This window comes from Sceloporus undulatus, chromosome 4 (assembly GCF_019175285.1).
Source record: "Sceloporus undulatus isolate JIND9_A2432 ecotype Alabama chromosome 4, SceUnd_v1.1, whole genome shotgun sequence".
NCBI lineage: Eukaryota > Metazoa > Chordata > Lepidosauria > Squamata > Phrynosomatidae > Sceloporus > Sceloporus undulatus.
In genome coordinates this window covers 115,024,288-115,041,189 of record NC_056525.1, presented here as the reverse complement: position 1 = coordinate 115,041,189, position 16,902 = coordinate 115,024,288, and the positions used below count along the sequence as shown (strand labels likewise).

General features: G+C 37.6%; 2 protein-coding genes across 2 annotated transcripts in view; one reads left to right on the top strand and one right to left on the bottom strand.

Annotated features, from left to right (window-relative positions):
* The window catches only part of CDC73 (cell division cycle 73), a 140,519-nt gene that overhangs the window by 79,274 nt on the left and 44,343 nt on the right, over positions 1–16,902 (top strand). The gene's annotated exons all lie outside the window — the stretch shown is intronic.
* Positions 8,118–15,264, bottom strand: B3GALT2 (beta-1,3-galactosyltransferase 2). The gene is made up of 2 exons (XM_042461431.1): positions 14,670–15,264; positions 8,118–9,864 (listed from the first exon to the last, which is right to left on the bottom strand). Exon 2 carries the CDS (start codon positions 9,744–9,746, stop codon positions 8,478–8,480), a length of 1,269 nt encoding a protein of 422 aa, XP_042317365.1. The 5' UTR covers positions 9,747–9,864; positions 14,670–15,264; the 3' UTR covers positions 8,118–8,477.

Sequence of the window (16,902 nt, the reverse complement as noted above, 5' to 3'; positions counted from 1 at the left end):
GTAGAAATGGACTTCTACCTTTCTCCCTCCCGTGTTTCTTTAGGTTCCTTGCCTGATTAAGCAAATGCATAGATTTGGAAGAGTCTATGCATGCTAAGAAAGCAGGATGTCTTGTCTTATCTGGCTAAGTTTGCTTCTGTAGCTAATTAATTTCATTTGACATCAATCCTACTCATTGCTTATGTGCACTTTATCCAAACAGCCATTCTGAATATGAGCAGAATTCCTGCAGTTAATTACAGACCTCTTCCTTGGTCGGGTTGTAAACACCATGAAAGAACGTATTAGCAAAGGATACTGAAATACATTCAAGTTTAGTCTGATTTTAATGGAATGCATCCAGCTCTGGACTTCTTTTTGTGTAAGAGACAAATCTAGGATGGAGGGAGCAAGCTCTCCTCCTCACTCAGCCATCCCATACTTCAACAGTTTTCTCCAAAGGGAGGTAAATCTTCTGGATCGTGTTTTCAGTGCCAGGAAAAGCAGCAGGTGGAAAGGGGTAAAAGTCCTGCCACTAGTGCAAGTCTCAGATTTGGAAGATTCTCATGTCTTTGAATCCCATTGTAGGAGAAAGGCAGGATATTAATCCTTGAAATAATAAAAGAAATAATGATAATTGCCTATTTACTCCAGTTTCCAACAACCCTCAAAACAAGGTTTCAGAATGATCCTTAAGATTAATGATGTATTTTACAAGGAAGAGGAACAGTAGATGTCACATGAGTGGGCAAAACATTTCAGAAGACCAGTCAATTGAACTGAACTCTCTGCATCCCTGTGCTATTTGATCTTGGGACGTACTGTAGATATTGTCTTGAGGGAGGCAAACATAGTTGATTTCAGTAGCTGCAAGTGGGGTACCTATATGCAACTGTTAATCCCAGGCAGAGTAGATCCATTCTGTCAGTTGCAAAAAAGTAAATCAACACGTCTGTAAATCCCAGTGATTCATTTGGCCCCTGATGCAAAATGTCCATATAACTCTCTTAACCTTTGCTTTAGTACACCGCAGTGTAGGAAACTTGGCACCCTCCAGATTTTCAGACTACTGATCCTGTCAGCTCTATCCAACATTGCCAGGAATTATGGAAACTGTAATATGAAAAGAACCAATGAGCACCAGAATTTCAAATCCTAGTAAATGAATTACATCTGGCCCTCCATATCTATAGATCCTTTTTTCTACAAATTCAGCCATTCACAGCTTGGAATGGATGCGTGTGTGTGCGTGCGCGCACACACATATTTCAAAAAGCAAGCCTTGTTTTTTTCATTTTATACAAGGGACACCATTTTACTATCCATTGTATTTAATGGGACTTGAGCATCCAAGGAGTTTGATATCCATGGGCGGTCCTGAAACCAAATCCCAGCAGATACCAAGGGCTCAATGTATACTTGGTAGATCTGGATTGAAGTAACATTTCAGTGATCTACTCAATTCAGAGAATTTTAGTGAGTTAGAATTACTGTATTGCACTGAACATTACATCCTTTTGCAATTGGTTGCATATATAATAGAAATGTGAAAATAGCCTATAATAATTCGGCATTCCAATTCATTTAAGAACATAATTGTCTCCTTGCGCTCTGGAGAACAGGATTGTCCTAATGAAATAAAGGCTAGTTAGAGTTAATAATAGCTTTCTTTTTTCAGCCACCTGTGTTCTTATATATAGGAAAGATCTACTAGACTGTGTAACTACTGGTTAAATGGTATCATGGGTTATGTATAGTGAGGGTAAGCTACAGTATCTTGAAATGGTATTCAGTAGCAAGGTAGAATGAAAAGTTAGCTTATCTCATTAACTTAAAATACAATCCAAATATAATGCAGTGGAAGACTTTTTAAAATGATTAGTAGATTGAGCGGAAAGTCCTTGTTCACATACCTGAGGCTACATCCACACTGCAGAAATAATCCAGTTTGACTCCACTTTTAACTGCCATGGCTCAGTGCTATGGAATTCTGGGAATTGTAGTTTGTTATGGCACCAGTGCTCAATGAGTCTTTGTTCAATGTCTCACAAAATTGAATTACTGGAACTCACCTGTTATGTCTGAGGGTTATCTAGTCCAGTCCCAATGGTAAAGGAATTTGAGGGTCATCTAGTTTGACCCATGCTGGAAAGCAGTCCGAAGGTCATGCAGTCTGACCCACATAGGAGAGAAATCCAAGGGCCATCTAGTCTGACCAAGAAATATACAGTACTGTGTTAATTTATTTAATTTATATAGTTATGTTCATTTAGTTTTTGCACACATTAAAGAGTGATGCATAGTGTGTTATTTATGTTTTTTGGCAGTCAAAACACATTTGCAAGGTAAAAAAAAACCACAAACCTCGATTTCCACTTTTCAACCAATTCCACTTTCTGACAGTTCTGTGGTCCTTGACCTGTCAGCTAAGCAGGGGCATCCTGTATTAACTAAATATAGAGCCCCCCCACCCCATTTTGTGGTATAGGTTAATTATCCCTTATCTGAAAATCTAAAATAAAAAATGCTTCAATGCCTTTTCATTGGTGGCAGAGAGAGTGACCTTTGCTTTCTGATAGTTCAGTATTCACAATTTTTTTCATGCACAAAATTATTAACAATATTGTAGAAAATTACTTTGAGGCTGTGTGTATAAGATGTAGATGAAGACTTGCATCTCATCTCCATGATATTTCATTATGTATATGCAAATATTGCAACATCTTTAAAAATCCAAAACACTTCTGGCCCCAAGCAGTTTAGAGAAGGGATAGTCTACAGATAACTGTATTATCGGTTTCACCCACCATCAGTGCCTTTAAAACCATAGTTTTGTGTATATCCTGCCAGAGCATACACGTCCTTGAGATATTAGGAACTATATCTGTTTTACAGCATGATCATTGCAACTATCTTATCTTAAAGAGTCAGCCTTGTCCCAAAGATTGAGCTTTTTTAATTTCCTGTGAATAAAGACTAATTGAAAACTAGGTTAATATTAAACAATCTTTTATGTGTATGACAAGCAGAGACAGCTAATGACTGGTTGCTTTACCATTATATCTAACTTTTATTTAGTTTATTCCACTCAGGAGCTTAACCCCCCTGCCCAATTCTAAACAAAATCTTTATAGCAATCAGATAGGTTAGATTGAGACAGACTCAATTAATGCACTTTATGGCTGAGCAGGAATTTGAATTCGTAATTCCACAGTCTGCATCCCGTCCTGCAACATGGTGCAAAACTTCATCTTTCAATTTACTTTATAATAGTAAAAGAACAGTGGCAAGAACACTATTACATTAGTTTGAAGTATTGAAACTTATTTTTTAACTTAGTATTGAAGTACGTTATTAATGCATTTCTTGGGGAAAGTCAGTTTCCATCATGTTTAAAGGAAGCAGTTTAACAACCACTTCTGAAAAAAACTTCCTTACATCCTTTGGACATGAACAGTTACAGACCAGTCTCACATCTTCTGTTCCTGAGCAAGGTAATTGATAGAGCTGTTGCCCTTCAACTCTAAGTAGTTTTGTATGAAACTGATTATCTGGATCCATTTCAAACTGGCTTTAGGACAGAATATGGAATTGAAACTGCCATGGTTGCCTTGGTCGATGATCTTCGTCTGAATATCAACAGGGGGAGTGTGACCCTGTTGGTACTTTTGGACCTCTCAGCAGCTTTTGAGTGCCTAGGAGAGTTGGGAGTCAGGGGCATTGCATTGCAGTGGTTCCAATCTTAACTCTCAGGTAGATTCCAAAGGGTGATGCTTGGGGACAGTTGCTCTTCAAAAAGAGAAGTTAAATCTGGCATCCCTCAAGGTGCCATACATTATTATTCAATATGTATATGAAGCTATTGGGAGAGATCATCTGGAGATATGGGGCAGATATATCTCTCCATGCATTGGACGACAATCTTGACCAAGGATGGCATCTCTCCTCTCAATGAATGCCTTAAAGCGGTAATGGACTGGATGAGGAAAAACAGACTGAAACTGAATCCAGATAAGACAGAGGTACTCGCTGTTGGGACCCTAACCCAGGTGTAGGAGTAAGTCAGCCCATCCTGGACGGGGTCACACTCCCCTTAAAGGATTGTGTTTGCAGCTTGGGAGTGCTCCTAGACTCGTTGCTCCTGATGTCAAATCAGGTGAAGGAGTGCTTGTTATCAGCTTCGGCTGCTACACCAGCTGTGTCCTTTCCTGGAACTGGGGGACCTAGAAACGGTGGCACATGTGCTGGTAACCTCATGACTCGACTTCCGTAATGCGCTCTACATGGGCCTACCCTTGTACCTAATCTGGCAACTTCAAATTGTTCAAAATATGACAGCCAGGTTGGTCACTGGGACAGCCAGAGGTGACATATAATACCTATACTGAAATCTCTTCACTGGCTGCCCATTAGTTTCCAGGCACAGGACAAGGTGTTGGTAATGACCTATAAAGCCCTTCACGGCTTGGATCCAACCTATTTGCAGGATCGCCTACCTCTGTACAATCAACCCCGCACACTTAGGTCCTCTGGGAAGAACTTACTGCAGCCAATAAAGACCAGACTGTCTGCGGTTACCCAGAGGGCATTTTCATTCCATTTATATGGAATGGTGTGTTGGAGATCTGGAACATCAGTAATCTTGACAGCTTTAAAAAGACTGTCAAGACGGATCTCTTCCAACAAGCCTTCCCTGATTAGTTCACTTGGCCCCCGCTGATATGGACTCCCATATACAATACCCCAGCATTTCCATCTACTTGTTCTGGTTTTATCGCTTTTAATCATTGGATATTGTTTTATTATTGTTATTTGGGAATTTTTAAGTTGTTGTGTGGGAGGGAAGGATAATGGATTTTATTCTGTATTGTATTTTATTCCTGTTGTAAGCCGCCTCAATCCAACCAGAGAAATGGGATGATGATGATGATGATGATAATAATAATAATAATAATAATAATTTGTTATATGTCTTCAGTAGCACTGGAACTCCAGGTTCTTACTTTTCTTTAAGCACACTTCTAATCATTACTTTTATTGAAAGAGAAGCTAGTGCTGACAACATGGCTTTTAGAATATGTTAGCTGAATTGGTCTCCCAATGACATAACTAGAACTTCAGTAGCTAACCCTTTTATTCGTTTGAGTGGTATCCAAGTGCCACTAGTAGAAACATCCTACTGAGACAGGAAGATGTTTCTATTAGCCAAGGAGTAGAGCAATCTTTGCTTCTTCCTCCTGCTGATATTTTCCATTTTCTTCTTCAAGTTTGCCATTATGGTTTTTCACATTTAGAGCAATCTCTTGTAGTTAGGATTTAGTTAGTTTTATGACTGAGCTGTCATTTTTGCTTTTACAAAGAATCCTATCAGGCTAAGCTAGTTTTGCTTACTATTAAGTACATTTAATTAGTTTTCAGTTACATCAGTAAATAAAATATTTGAATTTTTGTTTTGTAAAATATAATTTTGGTAGTTGTCAGAATCTGATGATCAGATTGCACTGAAACAGTGTCTTTGATAGTAAGTCTCATTGAGAACAGAAGGCTTTTTTGACAGAAAATATTTGTTTTGTGGTTATCTCCTAGTGTACAACTTTTGTGCTGGAAGAAAAAAAATAATTTGTGCAGTGGAGAGAAGGGAAATTTTGTGGTTGGGGACCAAGAAGAGAATATTGTTGCCAGTCTTCTGTTCAGTTGTGAATCCAAAGATATGTGAGTGTAATCAGTATTTATAAACTGTGTGAGTGCAGTCAATATTTCTCAGTACTTCACTTTTTAATGGTGTTGTTTGTTTGTTTAAAAAAATCACCCTCTGTAGCTTGCTTTGTCTTTAATGAGCTGATTGTTCAATCACCACAAATGCTCACTGTGGAACAGCAAAGCAATTTCTTCCCAAACTGGGCTCAAAATTGTGATTCTTACTTTGGAGTTCTGAAGACATGGGCAGATAGATTGATCATGAGGAGGAAGAGACTCATAGCCCATATGGCAGGATCTCTTGAGAAAGATGATGGGCACATGCCAATTAATTTGAAAAGCTCATATATATGATATACCTTTTTTATTTATGTTTTCTGATTCTTTGCATCTTCTGAAGTATTCCTTGCTAAACAGCAAAATATGGGAAATGGTACAGTGATTTTATTGGAGGCTTTCTGTGAACAGAATACCTTATTTGGTGAGTTAAGCATTAAAAATAAAAGGCAGATTTAGATATCTGTTTTATGCAAGTATACTTGTCCCTCCCTTTTTGTGAACTTGGCGTCTGCATTCTCGCTCTTCGTGGGAGGGAAAAGTGAGGAGGGATAAAATGGTGGTGCGTGCCCTTATGCACCACTCTTTTCAATGGGACACAAATATTTGTGAATTGCCATTTTCACGGAAGTTATGTGTTCTACAATGGATCCCCCTGCAAATTGGGAGGGGTGACTGTATTATATGTTCAAGTCTGAGAATTTCACATAATGTTGAGTAACAGCTGGTATTCAAACTTCACTCTGCGATAAAAGGTTCTGAATTTTTAAAATTAATTGTTCTGTACCTTTTGAGAACGCTTATGCTAACATAGTGTAGTAGACAACTGTATCGATTTGCTTAAAATTTGGTTGATAATTTGGCTTCAATCCATGTTATGGATACTACAGTGCAATTAAAAAAAAGTCTGGAGAATGTCTATAGAGAGGGTGGAGCTCATCTGAAGGATACATTTTGGGGAGACCTTTAGGACTGCAAAGTAGAATTCCATGGTTAGGTAAAGGTTTTTTTGCCTAGCAAGTTCTAGCAAAGCATATCATACAGTGGACCCTTATTATACGCTGGGGTTTGGTTCCAAGATCCCCCGTATATAACAAAATCCGTGGATTCTCAAGTCCCATTAAATATAATGACATAGCAAAATGGTGTCCCTTATAAAAAATGGAAACTCAAGGTTTGATATTTGAAAGTTATCCTTTTTGAACACTTTCAAACTGTGAATGCTTGAATCCGTGTATAAAAAATCAGTGTATAAGAAATTTTTGAACGTACATGTATTATACAATCTATTGTACAATTTTAATTTTTTTCAATAAATTAAAAAAAATCAGTGTATGAGAAGGGCCGACTGTATATAAGAGCAGAGTATGATTATGAGAAACTGAGCAGTGATTTAATATTAAGGGCAAATTTTGCTGAACAGAACTTGCAGGCCCTCCATAGTTGCAGCAGAAAGGTTTTATGCATCTCTTCCCTATATGCCATTGATAAATAGTCATGTTCCTTTATTCGTAGGAAAGGGAGATTGAGGGTACTGTTGATGTATCCAGGAACCATGTTTCCCCCTGATATTATATAAGGAATCATGCAGGGTGTGTCACTCAAGAACATTGACATGTGCACAGTGATGCACAGAAGCAGTGGTAGTTGTTTCCATTCTATGGGACTCATTTGGAATGTCAGCATGGAAACTAATTGATTGCTTCTAATATTATGGGATTGGATAGTGGAGCATAGGATCAGGACTGTATACTCCATATTACCTAGTTGGAGTAATTATTTGTGAAAGAAATCTGTTATCACACTATAAACTGCATAGATAGACCAGTGCAGAAAAGAAGTATATCATGCTCATCACATTTTTTTTAAAAAAGCTGAATGTAACATATTTTACAAATAAAAATATTTCAGTGCAGCCCTTTGACCTCAGGATATATTTCCACTATATTTTAACTGCCTCCTCCCCTCCTCCCTCAGTTTTGACAACTCAAAATATAGCAAGTAAAACAACAAATTAATCAATAGGTATAAAGTTCCAGGATAGGATGATATGTTGCCACATGACATGTGCATTTGCACTTGCTATCATTATTTTAAAATATAACTCCTTACTAAGGATATTTCAGTGACCCAAGTTATGATAGGTATGAAATGTTGCATCCCAGTTGGCCAGTTTTCTTATATCAAGAACCTAGATTTGTGTTGAAACAGGGGAACCATAATATCATATGAGAAAAAGCTGTAACTGCATAGCCCCTGGGAAGAACCCACATTTCTATACAAGATATATTTGAAAATGACATGTACATTTTTTAATTACCTTATTTGTACTAAAGTTAGAGGTCATTGTTGGAAAAAGTAGGAGTAAGTTCAGTTTTTTAAGAAAGAAAAAAGAAAGTTAATGTGGAATATTAGCGCAATTAATTTTATTGGCACATAAAATAGCAATTGTACCACCAAACTGTGCATGCTTATTATTGCACATTAACACAAATATCTTGATCCCATTTTGAAAATCTTTTGATTAATACTTCCATCATAATACTATTTTCAAGAATTAGAATTTTTCCCCCTTTTAAATTAAAAAAATAATTTTCAAACAGTAAGTGCTTGATCTTAAATATTGTCCTACTTAAGCACAGCATTTCCCCCACTGTACATGCTTTTAGCCATTTCCCCCCTCTTTTCCTTTCCTTTTTTTTTTACAAATTGCACAAGGAATACATTTAGGAGGCGGTTCCCTACTAGTGCAATTTACGATGACGATATTTGCCTGCTTTTTCTTTTGCTGTGTTTGCACAGGCATTGTGCTTATTCTGTTGTAAATGGTTCCAGTATTTCATCAGTTCACTGGGTTGGAACTGATGGGAGGTAATTAGGTGACTGTATTTACAGCTGGAATAAGAAACCCGCCAGTGATTGAAGACAAACTCGTTGGGTGGGGGCATCGGGTCAATTCGCAACTTGGCAAGACAGATGCCCACATACACATCCTCTAAGTGCAAACGTCTGATACTCAGTGAGACTTTAAATATTTTTTCAGCTAAATCTCCAGAAAACACGTAGCCAGTCCCAGAACAGAATACTGGGTAGCGTTCACTTGGATAAAGATCAGGTGGCATATACCACTTGCTGTCTTTGTTCCGATTGGGTGCATACCCTCTCATTAGATAGCCCGTAAAGTATTTGTGCCGGGGAGGCAATTCTGGCTTCAAAAGCTTGTGTATTAAATACTCTGTATTGACAAACATGTCACTGTCAGTTTTCATAACATATGGAACATTTGGGCAGTAGGTGGCCACCCAGTTCATCCCCATAAGTGTTTTGATTGTCAAGTTATAGTAAGTATCTAAGTATTCTTGTTGGATAATATCATGATATTGTCTACTTTCCTCTAAGATGGCTCTCTGACGGTATCCATTTAGCTTAATATTTAAACCCAGTAAAAAAATCCGAACAATTTGGATCCCAGGTGCCAAGCTCTCATTTCCCCAGGTTTGTCTGATAGCTTGTCGAGCTTCCACTTGGCCTGGTTCTGCAGCTATGAGCAGTATTAGAAATGGCCTTTTCTCCTGGCATTTGTCAGGCTCATTGATGATATACTTAAAATGATATGAAGTTGGATGTCCTGTACCTCTCGCATTGTAAATACTCCCATTGGCACTGAGCGTGTTCTCTAAACCAGTAACTCCTTGAGGTGACAATTCTGTGTTGTTGGAATTAGTAATAGTCTGTGGCCTGAGGGTTTGAGGAGCTGCGTCTTTCCAAATGGTCCTCAAAGAGCTGTGGTTTGTTTCGCTTCTCGTCGATCTAAATCCCCGTGTAGTGTAAGCCACAGGGTTCTCTTTGAATCCAGCTCTCCCGGGCAGCCAGTCATGGTGATTGAAGAATAGAAATATAGCAAAAAGAAACACAAGAGAGAGTAAGCCAATGAAGTGAGTACGAAACAGGGACCGTTTGGTATTCCAGGTCATCTTAGCAAAGCAGCAATGCCTCCTCCTCCACTGAAGCATGTTGTAGATATCCAATAATGGAATGTGGAGATGATTGTGGGTGAGTATTTCTTTTTTTTAATCCACTGCTATTCCTTGAAATTCATCTTGTAGGCAGATCATTAGTGAATGATTTGTCCTGCAAAAGTTTTAAAAAAATGTTTAGTAAATACACTTCCAACATTTGCCCTTCCTCTTATTGCACGCAGGAATAAGAGGCAAGTTTTAAGATTAATACTCATTATAATTTTCATATTCTATATACTCAAGTAGGGTAGTGGTTTGAGCATAGGACTGGGATCCTGGAGATCGGGGTTCGATTTCCTGCTTGGCTGTTGAAACCCACTAGGTGACCTTGGGTGAGGCACACCCTCTCAGCCCTAGAAAAACCTGTGATAGGTCCTCCTTAGGGTTGCCATAAGTAAAAAATGACTTGAAGGCACCCAACAACAACAAGTGTTGATCATGTCTTCCCAAGTAACAGCTAGAAGGAGAGTCTGAGACAGTTCCTTGACAAAGTCACTTTATAAAGTCCTCAAACTCATATCACAACTTTTCATTATTTTGCCGTTCTGTTTTTTCTTAAGCCAATAACATTCTTATGTTCATCTACATATGGTTGTTGCTTGTTGTGTATATAAGTGTGTGCGTAAGGAGTAAATCCATAATACAAAATGAAACTATTTGCTTGGGGTTTCAAATATTCAGTCTTCTGAGAACCCTTCTGTATTTGCCATTGAACCCCTAACTATGGTTGCTAACTTTTAAAAGAATAGCTTTTAATACCATGGTTTTCCACTTTTACCCCATATGATTTCTTGTTGTGCTGTTTAAAAAAGCTTGCTTATGTTTAAAAATGTGAGAGTGACTACAGCAAATGTAAGATGGCTGTGAGGTTCTTGGGAAAGGCCAGTTGTAAAGGTCTTAGTGCCAGATGGAAAGTTTATTGGCTTTAATTAAAACTGATTTGATATGCAGTAGGTACTATGGCTCACAGTTGGAGGCCTTTTTTGCAAAGTGATCATGTATTGGTGGTTGGACAGACGGTGCAAGGTTGAGTGTGGCGGAGTTCTGTTAGTCACAGTACATTGCCTGGCTTGTTTCCATTGGCCCCTGCTGTGTTCAGAAAGTCAATGCAAAGATGTGCCTGTCAAAATTAATTTTCAGGGCCCACTTAAATCACTGCAGTATCCTCAAACACTTTGATTCACCCAGAGTGCTCTTTAACCATTCTGTCTAGAACAGGAGATTATTTTCTTTGTTGGATTTTGTTATGCTCAAGTACTGTATAGTTATGTTGTATTGTTAAAGTGATTATCGCTTTTGTAATTCATTGGAGATTTTAAAATATGTACAGTACATGCAAATACTGAATAAATAGCAGGAATAGAATAATACTTACTTGGGATTAAATCACTGAATTTTATATGGGCAATTTTGTTTTGTTTCATAATCCTAAAATTGTGAAGCAGTATTCAATTTAGAAGATGGAGTTTGTATAAAATGTGAACTATAATCCCAACTATATAATATATTGTCTCATGTTCTTCCCCTTTGGCATTCAAAAGGGAAGTCAACATGGCTTAAACAGAGGCTGGATGGCCATCTGTTGGAGATGCTTTGATTGTGACTTCCTGCATGGCAGGGGTTTGGACTGAGTGGCCCTTGAGGTCTCTTCCAACTCTGTGATTCTGTGATTCTATGGTACTTTAATGATACTGCATATTAAAACTTAACCTCATCTTCTTTCAAATGAGCTTCTAACCACATGATATACATTCATTTGTGATTTTATTTTCAATTTGTTCTAATTTACTTAAAAACTCTGGGGTTATGAATAGGAATGAAATTAGGCTGAAGTGAGAGCTTTTTTTTAAAAAAATAAAGTTATTATGTAATTTATTTTGACTTATTTTGCTGTTTCTCAAAGCTAGTTTTTGGATTATTTTTTAAAAATTAAAACAGTGGTGTGCTGCGTGAGTAATCACGTATTTCGTATATAGTTCTCATTGTGAAAAACTGACACTGAAACTGAGAAATCTTAAATTATTAAGGAGGGTGGCTCAAAACGAACACAAAATGCAGTTACACTAAGTGAAACTTCAACAGTATACTTGCATTAAAATTCTAAATATAAATGCAGAGGGAAATCAAAATCCTTAACATTTCAAGTGAACCAAATTAGAGGCCTCTATGTGGTAGTACAACTCATTGCAAATACTTGAGTATTATGTGATTTGAAACAAAAGCTGTAGTTCATCTTATTAGCTACCACTAGAAGGAGCTGGTGAGGAGTCAGCTTTGGCTTGTAGTATGCAGCAGTATATCTCTACGTAGTTTCTGAGATATGCATTTAGATCCTCAGCCCTGTTGTCAATGGAGACATAAATAAGCTATGAATTACTATTAAAACTGGGTTATCTGATCTTATAAAGTACGTACACACCTTTAAGATGAGTGGAAGACTTAGATAAAAGAGACATTGCGACAGTTCTAATTCCCACTGTGAAATAATTGGTAAAATTTCATGTAGTTGATCATAAATCTAACATTTTGAGTAACAGCTTTGTAAATAGTATTTTTTTTACTTTGAAAGTCCTGTTAATGAAATCAAATGATTTTAAATATATATATACAGTTCCTTGCTGAATGCAAAAATGGATTAATCACATTAGGCTCAATTTTTAACATTACAACTGGATGGAGCCATAGTACATGGGAAACGTATGGTGTGTTGAAGAGAGTTGTTTCTAATCTCTATAAAGTGTAGAACTAATATCAGTGCACTGCAACTACAACGAGGATTCTATTTGCTAAAGCTGTTGTATATTTATAATCGGTTTTACTGGCATATTATTCTCAGCTGGTTTAGGATTGTACAGAATTAGTTGATATTTTGTTTTTGACAATTATCGCTGTGTCCATCGTGTCTCCTTGTTAGATTCTTATAAATGGGTTTAATATTTCACCAATTTTGATAGCATGTATTTAAACTCAAATTATATACAGTATTGAGGCTTATTATAGCATAACTTTGTTGGTGGCAGTTAAAGAGTGCTGTAATTTTAATAATGTGATATCTATATTGTGTTACACTAATACTTCGTATCTTCTGAGTGTGGTCTAGTTTCCCATAGTAGATATACTCAGCATGCCATTGGAATGTAATACTAAGGCAAATGAATTGATATATGAAATTTCAATAACTGGTTGGTTTCCAATCATAATATAAAATTATCGTGGCTAGGGATCCAAGGACTATCTCTGATGTTACATACATCTATTTCAGCTTTTCCAGCACCTGGTGTCCCCTTAAAGCCACTGCAGAGGAGCTCAATGGGGATGAAGCCAAGGAAGTCCTCTCTTGCACTCTGTTTATGCCCTGAAAGGGGCCTTTGTGGATTCCGGCCTAAATTCACAAAGATAAACTTGTATACTAGTTTCCTGCTTTAGTTCCAGTTCCTCATGCTCACAATGGGCTAGCATTAGTATTAGTATTGACTTCTGTGCTCTTTGCCTGCATTTTCTTGAGAACCAGAAACAATTAAGACCGAGTAGAAACACTGAATACCGCTTAATGATGCAGGGCCTTATGCCAGTTCTGATATCATCTCCTCAATACGTTAAAAGAAAGGGAAAAAGTGTTGGTCAGTCATTTAAAAATCTCAGCAGTTCTTGCAAAAATATATGAAATAACCAGTGCAAGTTTTTCAGTGAGATTTCTTTAGAATTATATTTTGAAACATTGACATTAATGTTTCAGTAACTGCATTTGCATTCACATATTTCAATTGCTAGAATTCTCCTCTGGTAGTCTCTCTTCTTTTCAAAGTGCTTTGTTTTTGAACCAGCCTTTCTCTGCATTTATAGTAGTTTTATTGTCTGTTAGTTTTGCCTTGGGCAAAGAAAGCACATTTATGTTTAACACTCCTTAATGATTTAGTATTGTTTGTTGGGTAGATTTTTGAAGAGAAGCACTCAGGCACTAAAGGACTATTAAACTGCTATAGATTCAGGTCTTAAATTTTTACTGCAGATAAGTAACCTGAGTTTCCTATCAGTTCTTCGCTGGTGAGCATTCTGTACAAAGCTACCAAGCTTAAATGCCTGGAAATGGTGTTAATGTGGCTATAGTACCTGCTTTTTAATGGTTAAATGACCAAAACATCACATACTAGGTAGAACTTGGGGTGATGTGACAGACACTTTATCTTGATAGAAGCTATTGAGACTTTCTTCTGATATCCTAATAACCATTAGGTATTGGTATTACTTATGATATCTAGATACAGTAATTATGTTACTGGGGCACAGGGCTCAAATCACTGTCATTCTGTCTGAAACGCTTTTGAAGGGTGTGTGTTTAAGTGTGTGTAGGTGAAGCCAGATATTGCTGATAACATTAATTAGATGACATTTCTGTGTTATAGACTGAGGGAATAAAGAAAATACTGAAAGGGCTCAGGGTGGTATGGAAGTAGCAGTATGACTGCCTAGTCTGTGTTGCTGGCTCCCAATGCCTCTCACACTGTAGCTATGTTATTAGTGTTTCAAAATTACAGTAGCTAAGGATTAAATCTGACCTAGTTTGATTAACTGATTATTTTTTAAAACAAGAGAATGAAAAGTTAAATTTCCTGTGACTATACTGCTGGTAGAGATAGCCACGTTATCCCCCTTAACCCCTCTTCCTTGTTTCCCAGTCCTTCTGAGCCTTCACATTTGAATATTGAATACAAGGAATGGATTTAATAACAGAGAAATTTAAATGCAGTGGCATCCCCTAGAGTCCTTCCTTCATTTTTATCCTTTCACCCCTTTGCCATTCATGGAAGCATTAGCTCCAGCTTTGGGAAAGGAGGAGGGATGAGAAATAAATAATGCTCTATATGTTGCTATTGGCATATGCAGTTTAATGGAATACCATGCAATGATTTGACATACCTTCCTTGGTCAGGCCATTTGTGGTGAGATTATGCCCACTGCAAGTAATTTTGGCACGCCATCCTTTAAGCCAAAAAGATGTTATAGACCATGCGCACATCTCCTCCCCCAGCAGCCTGCTGCCTGCGACTGCTTTTCAAGGTATCCAGTGTGTTCATCTGTATGTTTCCTGCTCTGCTACCTTCCGTGCTCACCAGCATGCTTGCCTTGCTTTTCCTCTGGTCATCTTTCAAGAGGTGGAAGCAGCACTTATTGCTTCCATTCTGACCGGCGTTGTCTGCTGCTGACAATGGAAGCATTGAAGCCTTTACTGTTGGTGTTTCCCTTGTTGGACAATGCAGTACTGTGTTCTCTCTTCAGTATCCATATTTCTAGTGGCGATGCCAGGCAAAGCAGCAAGAGCTAGAATCCGGAGCTGTTCGCTTGCATTTGATAATGGGATTTACCCTTCTCCCTTCATTGTTGCTAGGCAGTAACCAAAAGGGATGACTTGAAGGCGACGAGGGGGGGGGGTTAGCTGAGGGTTTTGTTCTGCAAAATCCAATCCATAGTTCCTCAGCTGCTGCACAGAAAAGCGGCAGTTTAAATGTGAGCTTTGACAGATGCTGTCCTCTGACAGAGCAGAATTTCACGTCATTGCTTGGCTGGGTCCCACGTGATGGTTTGCATTCGTTTGGACTAAATCTGAAGGCAGCCAGAAAGCTTAGTGCTTTTGCTTCTGTTCAGTAGAGGATGCATATCCAGTGTCAGTACAGCACTGGATGGATAAAATGAAAGTGTGTTTATGATGGTGATCAAATTGATGGGTGTATTTTTAATCAGTTATCTTCTATCTCTAATCCTACATCTTCTTGTTCCCTAGGTATTTTTTAGATATTTATTTATCGTAATTCAAGCACATCTCTGCATTGAATAAGTACCACAAGCTATTTAATATACTGTCTTGTATCATTTCCCAGAATCTACTCATTTTTTAATTTGTTGTTGTTTGCTTGTTTTTGCTTTTTGCTTTTTTTGTTTTTACTGGGTAGTCTTGTATGACCCAAAATAAAATCTCTACTTCATGTGCTCTGTCCACTCTTACTTGTTGATGAGCAACTTTGTGATGTTCTTACTTGAATCTAGACAGCGTCTGTCAGCTTGATATGCTATCACATTTTAATTTTATTATGCATAAATATCACAAAACCTAGTACATACTGCAAAATCACAATAGGTGAATTTTTTGAATGTCATGTGTTTCACTCAATGAAAGAGCCATTTTACTTGTATATTCTTCATGCAACTCATCTTAACCCTGATATCTTCTCAAGAAATTCTTGCTTTTACATCAGAGTTTGTAAAGTCCATATTGAAAATACAGTATATATTAATTGTTATAATATGTAATTTGCTTAATATCCAGTTTGTAAAAGATGGCAAGTTTTAGGTTACTTGACTTTTAAAAATAAATTACTAGTTGGTGATACTGATTGTTAATCATGGAGAAAATAGTGAAAATATCATTGTTATATGCAGAGTACTGGTGAGAGAAGGAGCTTTATGGGAACAGAATAAAAAAATTAACTTGCTCTGCAGGAGAAAAAGACCTAGTCCCTCTCCATTATCTGAGAACTTTACATTTCTGGAGTTTTTTATATTTTAAAGAGCTAAAGTATCAAATGTAACTGACGTTTGTTTTATATGGTATCTATGTAGCACCACTGATAATGAATAATACCAGTTACTGAGATTGCCTGGTTTCCATGTAATGGAGACTACGGCTGCACCACACTGTAGAAATAATCCAGGTTGACATTGCTTTAACTGCCATGGCTCAATGCTGTGGAATTCTGGGAATTGTAGTTTTGTGAGACATTTAGCCTTTAGCAGGGACATTAAGATGGAGGCTAATCCCAATTTTTTCCAAGGAAAGGGAAGCTGACAAATCCTGTGAGTGCTGTCAGGAAAAAGGTTCCCAGTCCAGCAAATTGTTAAAAGAGAAAGGACAGTTATAAGGAGCCTTTTCTACCCTCTCTCCCTACACTCCCCCCATCCTCCCCTTTTACCCTCCCTTCCCTTTTTGCTCCCATATTCTGTTTTTATTTTTCATTTATCAGAGTGATTTCTGATATCAGTCATGAACGCAGGTGCTGGTTAGGGAATGAGTCATGCAAGCTTTGGGGTTCCACTAATGTATAAACACACAGAACATGTTGGTTGGGATTATTGGGGGAAAGATGAGCCCCTGTTT

Excerpts from the sequence above, each read along its gene's own strand:
- B3GALT2 (XM_042461431.1), bottom strand. The coding sequence starts at position 9,746 with ATGCTTCAGTGGAGGAGGAGGCATTGCTGCTTTGCTAAGATGACCTGG.